Source organism: Pyrus communis, chromosome 17, assembly GCF_963583255.1.
Source record: "Pyrus communis chromosome 17, drPyrComm1.1, whole genome shotgun sequence".
NCBI classification, from domain to species: Eukaryota; Viridiplantae; Streptophyta; class Magnoliopsida; order Rosales; family Rosaceae; genus Pyrus; species Pyrus communis.
In genome coordinates this window covers 8,035,758-8,050,762 of record NC_084819.1, presented here as the reverse complement: position 1 = coordinate 8,050,762, position 15,005 = coordinate 8,035,758, and the positions used below count along the sequence as shown (strand labels likewise).

Below are 15,005 nucleotides of genomic sequence, written 5' to 3'. Positions count from 1 at the left end.
TATATATATATGTATGTATATATATATGTATTTATGTATATTTTTATAATATTCTAATAATTTGGAAAGAAAAAAAACCCTAATTATATTAGCATTGTTGTTGGTGACTTTGATCTCTTGAGTTGGTGGAAATCAAACATAAAAGAGTTCCCAATTCCTTCACAAATAGCCAAGGATATCTTTGCAATCACCACTTCTACTGTTGCTAGTGAAAATGCATTTAGATTAGGGAGGAGGGTTGTGGATCCTTTTAGGGCATCCTTGAATCCTAAAATGGTAGAAGCACTAGTGTGTACTAGTGATTGGCTTAGGGCGGATGAAGTAAACTCCTACAAAAGCTTCAACATCTCAAGTTTGAAGAATTGATCAATGAATTTTACTTTTTGAAGTTTAGTTCCGATTTTTATTTGGGTTTGAAACTTTAACTTCTATTTGGATTGTTAACTTCTATTTGTTTTGATTCGTAACTTCTATTTGGATTATAAGCTTAATTTTCATCATGAATCTTGACGCATCATTTGAATTAATGTGTATGTGTGTGTGAATTGTGAATGATGAATAATAGATGATTTTAGGCTACAAAACAATAAAAACAGATTTTTCCCTTGAATTGAATTAATGTGTATGTGTGTTTGAATTAATGTATGAGATAAAGGTAGAGAAAAAAACTTTGCCCTTGAATTGGGTTAAAAAAATAAAAACAGATTTTGTTCCAAAACAAAGTGGCAATTACCATTGTCATGCCATGCCAATCAAACTATTTGGCAATACCGAACTTCGGTGTACTGAAAGTTTAGTACGGTAATGATAATAGATTTTGTAAAACCGAAAGTTTAGCACGATAATTGGTACGAGAATTTTGATACGGTAATAGTACCGAAACCACCCTTACTTATAACCTTAGTTTGGACAAATATCCAGTTAGGAGGGAGATTTTTCAATGTGACTGACACATGAGGTGATACACTACGTGTTACTATACAAATGGTGGAATTTGTGTATTGAAAAATTAATACCTTAAAAAATAAAAATTTCAATAATTTACATAAAAATACGTGATTTACTACCTATATTTCCCTCACAATAAAAAATTTAGCATAGACGAGAAGAATTCGTGAAAACGTTGCCATATAAAAGACATTCATTAAAGCTGAGAGTTGCGATAAATGACCAAAACGAGGTGTCTGTCTGTCTCTATAAAAGGAGAACCTCGTTGATCCTCCGCCCAATTAACTTCCAACTGCAACCGATTTTCTGCCAAACCAAAACAAAAACAATGTCAATCTCTTTGCAATCTCCGCCCTCCTCAGCCGTCTCGTCCTCCTTCCAGGTAAGCTTCACCAACTCCACACTTTCTCTCTCTCTCTCTCTCTCTAGATTCTCAGATTTTCTTATTGCTAGCTGACTAACTACTGCACGAACTGTAAATTAAATCACGGCAGCGGACGAGGCTGAGGTTCTCCAATGGATCCCCACGTATCAATTTACACTTCAACCCGCAGCGATCCTTTCCTCTCATTCGCGCCTCCACTCTCGACACTGGTAACTCTCACTCACTCACTCACTCACTCCTCAGCTTTCCTTTTTTATTTTTTATTTTTTATTTTTTTGTTGTTTCAGATATTGTTTTGACAATGATTTGTTGTTGAATTAATTGGCTTGTCAGGTTCAACCACTGAATTGGACGCTGTTTCTAGCTATAGCGAGATCGTTCCAGACACCGTGATTTTCGATGATTTTGAGAGGTACATGTGAATCATCTCCATCTAGCTGAATTACATGAAGGATTTTCTTCTTTTTAATTTAGTGTTTTTGAATTTTTTGGCTGATTATTTGTATATAGATTTCCTCCAACTGCTGCAACAGTGAGCTCTTCCCTACTCTTGGGTATTTATAGCCTCCCCGATACCATCTTTAGAGTAAGCATTCAATTGAAAAATTAGGAAACTTCAAGTTACTTTTTAATGCTAATATGGGAAGACATTAGACATGTAGTATTTTCTGATTAATTTTTCTTTGCTATAGAATGCTGTGGATACGGCGTTGGCAGATTCGGAGTGTAATCTGCATGAAAACTCCAAAGTGAGATTGTCATGTTTTTTCAACAAGGTTGGTTTTCTCTATATTATTCATTAACAATTTAACTTGCATATGCCTTATTAGATTGATCATAGGGTTTAAACTTTAGTCCTGGGTGTGTAGGCTTTAGTGAATGTTGGTGGTGATTTGGCAAAACTAGTTCCTGGCCGAGTGTCTACTGAGGTGGATGCACGTCTTGCTTATGACATGCATGGAATTATCCAAAAGGTATTCGTTCTTCCTGGTGAGCAATCTATTATTTTCAACCAACACATTATTGGGAAATTAATCATATTGTATAATTAATCGCGCATGTTCAAGTATAATTTTTTGGTTTCTATCTTAATCGTGTATGCATTCAGCTCATTCTTAGTTGTATCTAGAGCAGCTTTATGACTTGTTAGTGATAATGGTTGTTGCAATTGTTTTGCATTGAAGTTTCAGAACTCCTATAAAATGCTTAGATTTGATAGTTTGTAACTAGATGACTTTTTCATTTCAGAGCACTGTTTAGACTATTTTGTATCTTTTCGTTGCAGTCTGTTACAATTGGTTTCTATAATATGCAGGTGCATGACTTGCTGAAGTTGTACAATCAAGTTAACGTTCCTCCAGAGCGTTTGCTGTTCAAAATTCCTTCAACTTGGCAAGTAAGTGTTAGATAAAATTATGCCTGTAGTGAACATTCTGTGTTGACACGATACAATAAGGCCACGATTGTTTTGCATTTTTTTGTTGCTCATTGGTTGTTGGGTTTCTGTACAGTGAATAGAGGCTTCAAGATTACTAGAATCTGAGGGCATACAGACACATTTGACATTTGTGTACAGGTAAGCTTCTTACAATTAACTGGTGTAAGCTTGAAGAACCTGTTTGAAATATTATGCTTGGTGTTGTACCAAGTTACCAAATTCTATAAAGGCACGATTTTATACAGTTTTAGCGGATATAATTTTTCATGCTACCTTCTCCCTCCCTTTCTGCCTCTCTTCCTCTTTGGTTGGGAGACAAAATAGCTTGCCAATGTGTTGAAAATGGTCCAAAACCATTGGTGATGTCTAAAGGTGCCATTATTGTTATTATGTGGATGACATGTTTTCTTATTGTGGCAATAAAAATTGCGTGAATGTCAATCTAAAATTCTATAGCAGAAGCTATTAGGTTCTGATGATGAAAACAAAATCAGAATGCTGCCTTGTTATTTTGTTTATTAAAGTTACTTTGTGTAAGGCGACTTTGCCATTACCCTTGCTCTTTAAACACACATTATGGTCTTCTAAGATGAATTCAATTTTAATTCTTAAGTTGTGTTTGGTGATGGTTTGGGTCATTTTTCATCAGCTTTGCTCAAGCAGCAGCTGCAGCCCAAGCTGGTGCTTCTGTTATCCAGATTTTTGTTGGCCGTCTTAGGGTAATGTTCAATCACAATTGCATAATGGAATTTTTTTTAGTTCAACTTTTAGTTTCTAAAGGTCAAATTTATCATTCAGGATTGGTCTCGCAACCATTCTGGTGACCCTGAGATAGAAGCTGCTCTCAAAAGAGGGGAGGATCCTGGGTTAGCTTTGGTAAGTTGGAAACTTCTCATGTTGTGGTTTTTTTATATTTTATTGTGCACTGTTATTTGTCATGGTCCTTAAACGAATAAACTTTTATTTCGATCTCTCATTTTTGACCTTTATATTCATCTCAGTTACAACTGATTGCCAAATATAAACTGGTGTGTACTTTTGTGTTTTTCAAGTTATAGTTTCATATCCTTATATCTCATAAGTCATAACCAATTAGCATTGAGCGTAAAGAATTTATTCAAACTTTCTTTCTGCATCACTGATTGAACTCTCTTTCCCCAATTAGCAATGAGCCTAAAGAATATTTGCCAAGAATTACTCATGTGACAATGGAGCTTTTGTGAAGGAAGATATTGGATATAAACTGTTCCTATATAATAATAAGATGTTTTCTGGTTTTGCAGGTGACAAAGGCATATAACTACATTCACAAATATGGACATAAATCTAAGTTGATGGCAGCAGCAGTTCGGAATAAGCAGGATCTATTCAGTCTCTTGGGGTAATTTATATACCCACTTTTTAATTTTGTATTTTTATGTAGCTATGAGGTCTTACAAAAATCAACGTAAGGCATGAACTTCCTGCTCATGTTGTCTGTTATGTGTTCAGGGTTGACTACATCATTGCACCGTTGAAGGTATTGCAGGCACTCAAAGAATCAGTTACTACCCCTGAAGAGAAGTACTCTTTCATCAGGAGGCTATCTCCACAAACCGCTGCCACCTACAAGTTCAATGAAGAAGAGGTATGCTTTCTCCCTGTGCTCGGTTTATTAATTCTGCGTCAGGAGTTTCTCATTCTAACCTATTGGTGGGGGGTAGTACATGACAAAATTAAATGAATTTTACAAGGTTCCTCTATAATATACGTGAAGCAAAGGATGAATAAGGTTAATAGGCTCACCTGCGTGTTGTGTGTATTGCTGTTGCCTGTATATCAGTCTCTTATTTCATGTGAGAAGGCCAAAATGGCGCCGTTTTTGATAGAGCTAAATATAAAAAACCAAATAGTGGTAAGATTATGAGCGACTCTATTTCCTTTGAGAAGTAGATGTTGAGTGTCAAAAGTAGTAAATATTCATACAGCCGACCCCACTTAGTGGGAAAATGCTTTGTTGTTGTTGTTGAACCTCTTTTCTTCTTGAGCTGTCAGTTTTAATAAACCTTGCCAATTGATGATGAGAATGTTGAATTATAAGTCTATAGCTGATTAGGAATAAGTTGTGTATTAATGTGTGTATGCACTTGAGTTAAAATACAAAGTAGAAGTTATATGATAGTAAGGCAAATAATGCCAGGTGTTGTAATTCTAGCAACTAGCTAGATGAAGGGCTGAGATTGTTTTTGTATTCAGTGAGAATCCACTCTAACGGTTATGTAAGCACCGAGTGTGTGAGTTTTGAAGAGAGAGAAGCAATAGAATATGCCCCGCTAGATTTTGCAGAGAGCAACAATCCTTTCGAAATTCCTCCATTGTTAATCTCTTCAATTCCTTGTTCTTCAATTTTATCACAACACCAGATCAAAATAGAGAATCACAACAGAGAATGCTTAGTTACCCATGACGGTATCTTTAAATTTTAAAGTCTTTCATTTTGGAGGCAAGCTCTACAGCTCAGACGGTATTTTATTGTTATTACTAGAAATAGAATGAACGTGCAGATGGAATAACTCGAAACCTCTAGAATCACCAATTTATGGCTGCACCATCATCGTCCTTCCCATAGATAGGAATGTCACTATTGCGGACATGATTTTCCTACTTCAAATCAAACAGGAACACATGTACAAAAATAATTTGTGTACTTAAAATCATTTGTGAGTTTCGACCTCTGTGGTCTATTCTTTCTTTTACAAGAATACTCATTTGATTCGATCTCCAGTCTTGAGTTCAATTCAAGTGTGGGAAGCACTTGTTCTTCAATAGGAATTGGGGTATGGTCAGGGGTCGTTGAGGATTGACTTTGAACCCGTCGGGAGCATGAGAAGTATCAAGTGGAGAGTCATATTCGGCTTTGGTGGTGAAGGAATCAGCAGCCCTGTGTTGTGCTTGGTGATTCTCCGCAAGCTTGATGAAGAACACAATACAAGAGGTTTCTTTTTGGGTGTTTTGTGTTTGGTTTGGGTACACTTTGGGATTTCCTTCTTTTGAAGTTCTTCTCTTTCTTATTTTCCCCCTCTTCTTTCTCTCTTTGACTTCTACTTCATGGTCCCCTTCCTCTTTGGTTTTCTTGTAAAAGAATAAACCACAGAGAGCATTCTTGTTTTGATTAGAAGAAATAAAAATTGTGAAAACAACTTTATTGATAGTCAGTGCTTCTTTGGTAAGCTTCTTCATGTATTTTTCCGTTTTATGTCTGAGAACCTTGTCTCTTTACAATGGTTGGTGATACAGTATTTCTTCCTGCCATGGATGGCGATGCTCAACTCCATGTCAAGCACATGAGTGGCCAGCTCTTCAAAGTCTGGGGCTTATTCCCTTAGAGGATGTTGAGTAATCCCAATGCATACCTTGCCTGCACATCTCAACCGCTGACACTTTGCAAAGCCTGTGTTTACATTTATTGCTTAATGAGTACCATCATTAGATGCAATCCATGACCAGTTCATCCTCCCACTATTTTGTATTCACAAGCTCCATCATGCTTACAGTACCCTTGAGTGCTATGGAAGCGAGATTTAGACTTAGGCTCCATGTCTTGAGAGGGAAACCCGTTCTCCTTAATGTTGTTCATAGTCACGTCCTGAATTTGTTGGACAGATAAGGAACCCACTGGGGAAGTCTCGGCCTTTAACTTCAATTTCTTGCTAGGTTCAGTTTCTTGGTGTGACTCTTTCTTACTGGATTCAGAGTAATTCAGCACACACTTCTCTAGATCTTGATATCTTTTTCCTCGAGCTTCTTTGCTAATTTGGCAATCATCTCCTTCTTCTTGGCTAGTTGTTCTTCAACAGAAATGAACCCTGTCAACATAAACTGCTGTATAGCCTGGAATCTGAACCTCCAATTGATACCAGGGGTATCAAGGGAAACTCCCTAATTTGGTCATCAGTCAGTGATTCATGGTATGGCCCTGTGCTTAAGTCTGGATTCTGAAATTGGTGAGAGTGATCGGTGCGTTGAGTTCTTTAAACCCTTCTTATTTTCATGCAAACTCATCCAGTTCTTTTTAAAGGCATGCTATCTGCCCCCTACAAAGCTCGATGGATGACTGGTCTGTGCTTTTGGTCCATGCTTTATGACTCAGGCCGAATTGGCGAGGAGTTGATATGTTGAGTTGAGGATGATGCCTTTGCCTTGTTATGAGTGATAACACCGTCATAGTCTTTGCTCGTGGTGGAGGCACTCATGTTCCTGTCCATGGTCGAGGGAATGGCTTGACTTTTCTTGGGACCCTTCAATTTTGAACTGCAGGAAGAGAAAAGAGGCAGAGCTGTCCCGCCAGGCGTGCCAGATTTGTGATCTCCGGTTTTGAGTTTGATTCAAGGGTGGCAAGCACTTGTTCTTGAATTGGAATTGGGGTATGGCCAATAGCTGTCAAGCGATGACCTTGAACACGTCAAGACCAAGAGAAGTGTCAAGTGGTGAGTAATCTTCAGCTTTGGTGTTGAAGGATTCTACATGTGGGTGTTGTGTTTGGTGATTCTCTTCACTCTTTGGATTCTACTTCTTGGTTCCATTCCTCTTGGTGTTCTCCTCCTTTAATAGGGAACAAGTGAGCAAATGAAAATATTTTTAGTGCACCAACTGGTGTTCTCATCATATCCTTCTGGTGCAAAAATGATGTGGAGCATTTTCTTCTATGATTACATGCACTTATTTACTCAATAGAATGAAATTTATTATCCATGTTTGCCACCAGGCAGACCACTATTTCTGTCACCGGCTGGTCACTCGTTGGTAAAACCGCTTTTGCCACTGGAACCACTTCAACATATGTTTTGTATTCTATGTCTTTGTTTTCTACGTTACCACCGAATACAGATGACCCTTTAGTAGCACCACCATAGTTGTGCTGAAGACAATATGTGTGGTGCATGCTTTCTGCTTTCACGTAGAAGGTAATTATCGTTGATTGGATTGCTGGAGCTTAGATCAGCTTGCATGGACACGTTTCTTGTTATAGCCTTTCTGAAAAAGTGCAAAGTGGTGAATAAGAAGCTTCTCATACTTTGAAGAATAATTTCTCAATGCTCAACAAAATTCTGGTTTCTGTTATTAGAATTTAAGTTCTGGAGTGGGTTTTGAATAATCTTTGTCAGTTAGATGCCTCTCTGGTGGAAAATATAATTTGAACAGACTATCAAAGTTCGTTTAGTTTTGCATTTGTTAACTAATCTTTTCCTTGTGTCCAGCTTACCAAGTGGGATCAATTAAGCTTTGCATCATCTGTGGGACCTGCGGCCGTGGAACTTCTGGCCAGTGGACTGGACGGTTATGCTAATCAAGCAAATCGCGTTGAGGAGTTGTTTGAGAAGATTTGGCCACCCCCAAATGTATGAAGTTCTTTCTTCTGTTGCTAAGCGGATCCTGCCTTTCGTGGAAAAAGAGGGAAATACCGGTTTAGCTTTTGTTTTTCCTCTCTTGTACAGTTTTACGTTTATCCCAACAACACTTAAATCTCACAAAAAACGCTTTATTTTATCATAAAAATGCGAATTAAATCTTATTCTCATGAGATGATAATGCCCATGAAGTTGGTCCTTGTTTTATTTATTTTTATTTATTTTTTAACAAAACCATGTTGCTCATGTGGTCATCTATACAATCTTTTTTCGGACACAATGACGGGTTTTAAACCTTGAAGTTAGCCTACTCTTATCCATTACCCTACGCCCACCCTCACCATTGGGCCGATTCCAGTGGCTTGCCTAAACCATCCTTTAACGGTTGAGTTACCAAGGAATTGCAAGAGATGCGAAGGCAGGTCAAACTGGAGGTTTTTCTCCCCTTTACCCTTGCATTATGATCATCCCATCATCATGAAGTTTGAAGCACATGAAGCACATATCACCGTTATGCTTGGGGTCACCAAAATGTGTACATCCAGTTGTCTTCCTTTGGGGCTTGGAATTTTCCCTCGGCGGAGTTGCATGAGTCACAAATCGTGGGGAAACCATAGATTTTTTTTTTGATTGAATGATATTATCTACACTAAGGGAGGAGGTGGGCTTAGAGTCACAATGGGCTAGCAATAATGTGGTTAAATTCTCGCTAAAACCGAAGACCTCACACTATAAGTGAAGGAATACCATTAGATTGTATTACTAAGTGGCATAAACCACAGATTTTGGGTGTCGAGCACACAACTTAGGATTCTTTCAAGTTGTTGCAACTAATTCATGCATGTGGATGCAAATTTCTTCCTTCTTGTTCTTGGACAAGTCAAGATCAAGAGCCTCATGCACCCACGATGAAATTGGGATGGGGGGATTTGATGAGGATGGATGAAATAGGTTTTGAATAATTACCTATTTTGAGTACTTTTGACCTTGATTGAATCATGATTGTCTATTGCTCGCACGTAGGAGTTCCGGTATTCCTCAAGGGTAATTTTATCCTTTTTACCCTAGAATCCATGCGTCACCTTCATATTTTTCTTGATTATTTTTAGCTCCACAAATGCCCCCACACCTGTTGGGCTGCTCGCAGGAAAGGGCAGTAGGTGTATAGATTTTCTTGCTTTAGGATATATAGATTGTTTCCTATTTTGATTTAGATTCCCTCTTTAATTGGAAATTAAATCCTTCTAGGAAAATGAAATAAATTTCTCTCAAAGCCTATTTAAGTCTACCTTAAGTGGACTATTAAATCAACTTTGGAAAACGATTTATTTTTCCTACAAGAGAGAGAAAGCTTAGAGGATATTTGTTCCCATCCTCTAGCAATCTTCTAAATCTTACCCGTGCAAAGGATCGTCTTTCGTTGCTTGCTTCGTCTTCACGCCACTTCAAGGTAAGAAAAAAATAATTTTTCTTACCTTCTTAATTTTTTGGGAGCCTCGGGGCTTGCAACTTGGCTCAACAGGGGTTGAGGATGTGCAAAAGTAGGTGGGAGGCGGCCAAAGCAAGGCTGCTGTGGGTGGCTAATCGCTGTTGGTCCTAGCGCAGTGGTCTAGGCCGACGAGGCTCGGGCCTCATTTCTGCTATATATCTATATATTTTTTTTCTGTAGGGCTCAAGCCTTTTCTTGAAAGGAGAGAGAGTGGGCTGCGAGTAGTTGGGCTTAGCCCGCCTGATTTGTCTTGGGCCGACAGTTACTTCCTTTTTCTTTTTTTTTTTTTTTTTTTTTTTTCACTAGGCTTAAGCTTGTGTGTGTAAGGAAAGAGAGAAAGGCCAAGAGTTGCTAGGCTGAGGGGCATGTCCCCTTATTGCTATCTTAGGCCGAGGGGCCTGGTTTGCCGCACCTCCCTTTTTTTTTTTTTTTTTCATCAAGTTTCACCTCTACTATTTTGTGTTGGGGTTCACTTTTCCTATGCCGTGTTTCTTCCAAGAAGTACTCTATTCCATGAAGTGTACTCCCGCTCAATGTTCTCCGAACGTGGTCCATGTGATGGTAGGGTTTCACAATCTAAGCCAATTCTTTGACTTGGATCTAACTGTCAACGAGTTTTGGTACTTTTTTGATATAGGCCACATTGAGGGAGTTAGGCAGCTGCGATCCCGCCATAGGCTTTTTGACAATTCGAGCAAGGGAGATCATGACTGGGCCAAGGAGACTTTAAAGATAAGTGGAGAATGGGAGTCTGATTCTTCCCCCGAGCTACGTGTTCCAACAGTCTTCATATCTGGTAAGTAAGCTGCTTAATCTCTCGGCTACTTTGTATTTTGCGCTAAGTTGCCTTCTAATTTTCTGATTGTTTCCCGCTGCTTTTGTAGATTCGGAGTTTTGCTCAACTCTTAAGACTTCTCCGGCATGAAGAAAGTGCATGTTGCTCTGGGTATCCCTTCTAAGTACCGAGAGTGGCGTTAGCTGTTTAGTCTTCTTCGTAGGGAGAATGGTGGGCTACCCCCAAGAGAAAGGATAAAAAAAATAAAGGTAGAAGCGTTGGCTCGCTCGATCACCGTTGTGGAGCCTGCTGCAAATAAAGGTGGGAAAAAGAGATCTTACCCGCCTGCCTAAGAGATGCCGGTTGAGAAAAAAAACCTAAGACTTATTCCGTTACTCGTGAAGGTTTGTTGGCTGCTTCTAAATCATCGGTTGCCCCTAAGCTCGTAATTGACTTGACTTCCTCCAAGGGCGAGAAAGTGGAGGCTACTAGATCTGTGCCGGTGATGCCTGCTGTTCCGAAGGCTACTAGTTCGATTGCTGACAGGATTGCTTAGCGTAAAAGTTCCTCCGTGCCTCCAGTGCCGAAATTTGTGCTAAAACGTCTGTCTGGGGCTAAGTATGGTTCACCAAATTTGTCAATGGCATCAAAGGGGTTGTTGGCCCAAGTTCCTTCGCAAAACATATAACTGAGTATAGGAGGACTGCTCTGTTGGCCATGATGTAGAAACGGTGATTCTGGCAGGCGAGTGTATGTTCCTTGAACAAGAGGATACCAAGGTTACCAAGGAGGTGGCAAGAACTATGGCAACCGAAGCTTATTCCTTAGCCAAGAAAGTTAAGAAGTTGGAATCCGAGCTTGCTGCTTTGAAGGGCTCTAATATTTCTGCCTCCATTTCTTTATAGCTTGAGACTGCTCGCCAAGAGATCATGGATTTAAAGACTAGGCTTGACGCAATCCAAGTAAAGTATGGAAGTGCAGAGAAGGAGATCGGGTGTTACATACTCAAGATCTTGAGTGTGCCATATCTGAATTCCACTTCGCTACTTATGCAAAGGATGAAGAACTGATTGTTGGTTACAACTAAGTGATCCACTTCAAGAAGGTCGTTGTTAGGCTTGAGCCTCAAGTGTTGGAACTCCAAGGTGCTTTGAAGATCAATGACAGTCTGAAGAAAGAAATGAATGAGCTACAGCGGGTCCGTGCTTGTTTGCTCGAGGAGAATGAGCAGTTGAAGGGTGAGAAGATTGGGTTTGAGGCTTCGCTTACTCAGAGTCAATCCGATTTCTACAAGCTGGGTTATGTAGACCATCTCTTTGGGCGGCTGTCTGACTTTGAGTTTCTGATAAAGACTTTGAGACCTTCTGTATTTCTTCGGAAAACTTGCTTGCCTTTACTTTTGAGTCTTCTATTGGTGAAGTAGTCGGAGAGGTTATAACATGGTTTTTGGTTAAATTAAACTTAGCCTAATCCCTTTTCATGATATTGGTGGAAACTATTTATGAAACTGGACTATACACTATTTATGAAACAGGACCAAAAACTAAACACTATTTATGAAATATGACCAAGAACTAGGCACTATTTATGAAACCATACCAATAACTAGGCATTATTTATGAAACCAGACCACAAAAGAGACACTATATATGAAATTGTACCAAATATTATACACTATATGAAATTGGACCCAATAACTAGGCACTATTTATGAAACATGACCAAGAACTAGACAATATTTATGAAACTGGACCAATAAATAGTGTAGTATCATTCAGTTTCATAAACAGTGTCAATGATGGACGCACCGGTCTTGCACGTCAAGTCTTTTTTCTTTTAATTTTTTTTATATCAAAATTGTGTCATTTTCATTAAAATTTAAGTTCTTTTATCATTTTTATTAAAATTTAAGGATTTTTCAGTAAGTTTTAATTCTTTTCATTAAATAAAGTTATAGCATGGTTTTTTGTTAAAAAAAACTTAGCCTAAACTCTTTTCATTCCTTCCAGTTAAAATAAAAAATAAAAAAAAAAAAAAGATTTTGGAAGATGTTGGCATACGCCAGCACGTCTCAAACCAGGGCCAAATGGAATTGCAAAACTCCTATTAACCAATGAGCCACATGTTCATAGCTATAAAAGCTTGCAGATAGTATAGATAAAAGGCGAATCTAAACTACGTTATTGACTTCAAAAATTTCAGTGAGGAGTGAGGAGACTACAATTTCTCGATAAGAAGTCAAGACTTCAAAGTCAACACATCAACCAGTCAACCCAAAAAGAAATCTTTCAATTCCAGTTTTTACATATATTTTCTCAAGTCTATGAAAATGAAAATGAATGTAGTTACTAATTGTATTCTTCTTCGCTTGTAAGTGAGATGTCTTAGGTTTAATTCTCGCCAAAGGCGAGTCTAAACCATATTATTGCTAGCCCATTACGAGGCTAAGCCCACTCCCTCCCTCTTAACGTAGATATTGTTCAAATTTTTCTTATAAAAATATATTTCTTTTGTTTAGTAATTACTAATTCAACAGTGTCCTTGACATGATTCCCAATTTCTCAAGTCTATGTTTATTTCATGTTTGAACAACCAATCACAAGGATTTAAATTTTTGCATATGTTTTTATTTGAGCCAAAAACTTACATGACATAGCGTTATTAGTTTGAAATAATACACACATTAGCATCCCAAATCAAGTATTATATATAATCATAGATATTAGGATGGGAAAGGCACACAAGAGCACTAAGGTAGTGGCCATTGGGGTCTCCGCTTTCATCCACCTCGCTATGTTTTTCCACTTGCCCCTGCCGCAAGTGTTACAAACTAAACCATACTTACAGAGAAAAAGGTAATAACCCGTCCCTAATTTTACGATTTTATAAATTTTAAAAGTGTGAATTGACCAAAATGCCCCTTCAGGCAAGGATTTTGACTTTTGTTGATTGTCGTATCGTAACACGTATGAACCATTCTCTTAGCACACTGTCGTAGTACTCGTCGCTACGAACACATGGACGCAAGTGAAATCAAAATTGGAACTACAGTTAAAATTTTACCGAACTACAAATGTGAATAGTGTTTTAGTATTTTCACGTTTACGGTAGATATTTTTCCTATTTCATCTTTTTGTGGTTTGGGCTGTGTGCCAAGTGGGGCCCACGCCCCATTCCTTCACCTCTGATCTGTGTCTCCACAACTCTTGGTTCTCTCTATTTCTTTTCTTTCCCTCAACTTTCTCTTATTTCTCTTCTCTATCTACAAATGCAAATGATAGCACCATCACCTTCATTGTTTTCCGACAAGTTCCAACCATAGACCACCATCATCCTTGCTCCCCTTAAACTTCCCTCTCAAGTCCCAAACTCTCTCATCTTTCCTTCTTGCAAGTGCAAAAAACGCGTAGCGGTAGAGTCATCGTTCTTTGACAAGCACCATCTCGTCATCATGACAAGTTTTGATGCCACCTACCACCACCAGGACACCCCCTTTAAAACTCTCTTCTCCGTAACCTCTTTGCAATCCCCTCTCTGAGATGCACAAGAACTACCAAGCCAAGAGAACTCCGGCGAGATGTACACTTTTTCGACCATGGTAGGCCTCGACACACCCTTGATCCTTTCCATTCTTGTTCTTGTGGTTTGATTCTTACCTTGTTGCGTATTTTGGATGTTGGAATGGTGCAAAGAAACCTCAGGGAAAATTTCCCAGATTTCTGGAAAATTTGACTGTGATCATCAAGCCACTTTTAGGCCATTCCCCCAGCCAAGTCCAAACACAATTGGACCTCGAACTGGTATAAAACTCTTCCCTACATTCCTAGCATCTAGTTGGCTTTTGAATTATTGCATTTGGTTGAGATTTGAGCTTGTTTGGAGCTCTGGAAGTCGAGCCTAGAAATCGACTGACCTCAGTCCTCGCGAGGAATGTGAGTATGCCAATACTTGCGAGCGCGTAAGGCCGCACATGGTGGAGCACAAACGCCTCCCAGGAGGTACTGTGCTTTGCCACTTTCCATGGCAGGGCCGGCGACTTTTCCCGCTAACTTTTCGACGACTCAAGTTAGTGTGTGGTGGCTTGTGCGGTAGTGCGTGGCCTCCTGGCCGCTGTCCCATGGTGGCGCATGGGGAAACCTGAGGTCCCTCATTAGGCTTCTTGATGTGCTGAATCCGAATCCGCTGTTCATTTTTTGAAATCCAACCGTTTTAAAATAGTTTCTTTATTAGCGGTACTTTGTACGAAAATGGGTATATACGTTAGTACGTTATATATTTTCGTAAATGGTTTCGTTTCTAGGTGAAATGCATCACAAAGAGCTTCGATGCCTGCGAGGCGGGTTTGACCTGACGACATGATTTGTGAGTGGGTCTTTGCTTTTAAATATTGTATATTTATTTAGTTTCCATTTATATATTTGATAGAATTTTCTACGTTACACCTAGATTAGGTTAACGTATATGAAATTAGCGTATTGATGGAATTCATGAAATTATACTACGTTCTACGGGATGCACATGTATGCGTATTAGTATGGATACTTTAATTGTGATTACGATCATGAATAATATTTCATTTATTA

General features: G+C 38.8%; 2 protein-coding genes across 2 annotated transcripts; both read left to right on the top strand.

Annotated features, from left to right (window-relative positions):
• The first annotated feature begins 1,179 nt into the window (after positions 1–1,179).
• LOC137723353 (uncharacterized) lies at positions 1,180–8,358 on the top strand. The gene is made up of 13 exons (XM_068462524.1): positions 1,180–1,330; positions 1,443–1,542; positions 1,667–1,745; positions 1,844–1,919; positions 2,026–2,109; positions 2,203–2,307; positions 2,649–2,729; positions 2,845–2,909; positions 3,421–3,490; positions 3,570–3,647; positions 4,055–4,152; positions 4,263–4,398; positions 8,009–8,358. Exons 1-8 carry the CDS (start codon positions 1,277–1,279, stop codon positions 2,845–2,847), a joined length of 582 nt encoding a protein of 193 aa, XP_068318625.1. The 5' UTR covers positions 1,180–1,276; the 3' UTR covers positions 2,848–2,909; positions 3,421–3,490; positions 3,570–3,647; positions 4,055–4,152; positions 4,263–4,398; positions 8,009–8,358.
• Positions 3,114–6,136, top strand: LOC137721958 (uncharacterized). Its single transcript, XM_068460974.1, has 7 exons — positions 3,114–3,130; positions 3,421–3,490; positions 3,570–3,647; positions 4,055–4,152; positions 4,263–4,398; positions 5,598–5,745; positions 6,048–6,136. Exons 1-7 carry the CDS (start codon positions 3,114–3,116, stop codon positions 6,134–6,136), a joined length of 636 nt encoding a protein of 211 aa, XP_068317075.1.
• Positions 8,359–15,005: the final 6,647 nt, after the last annotated feature.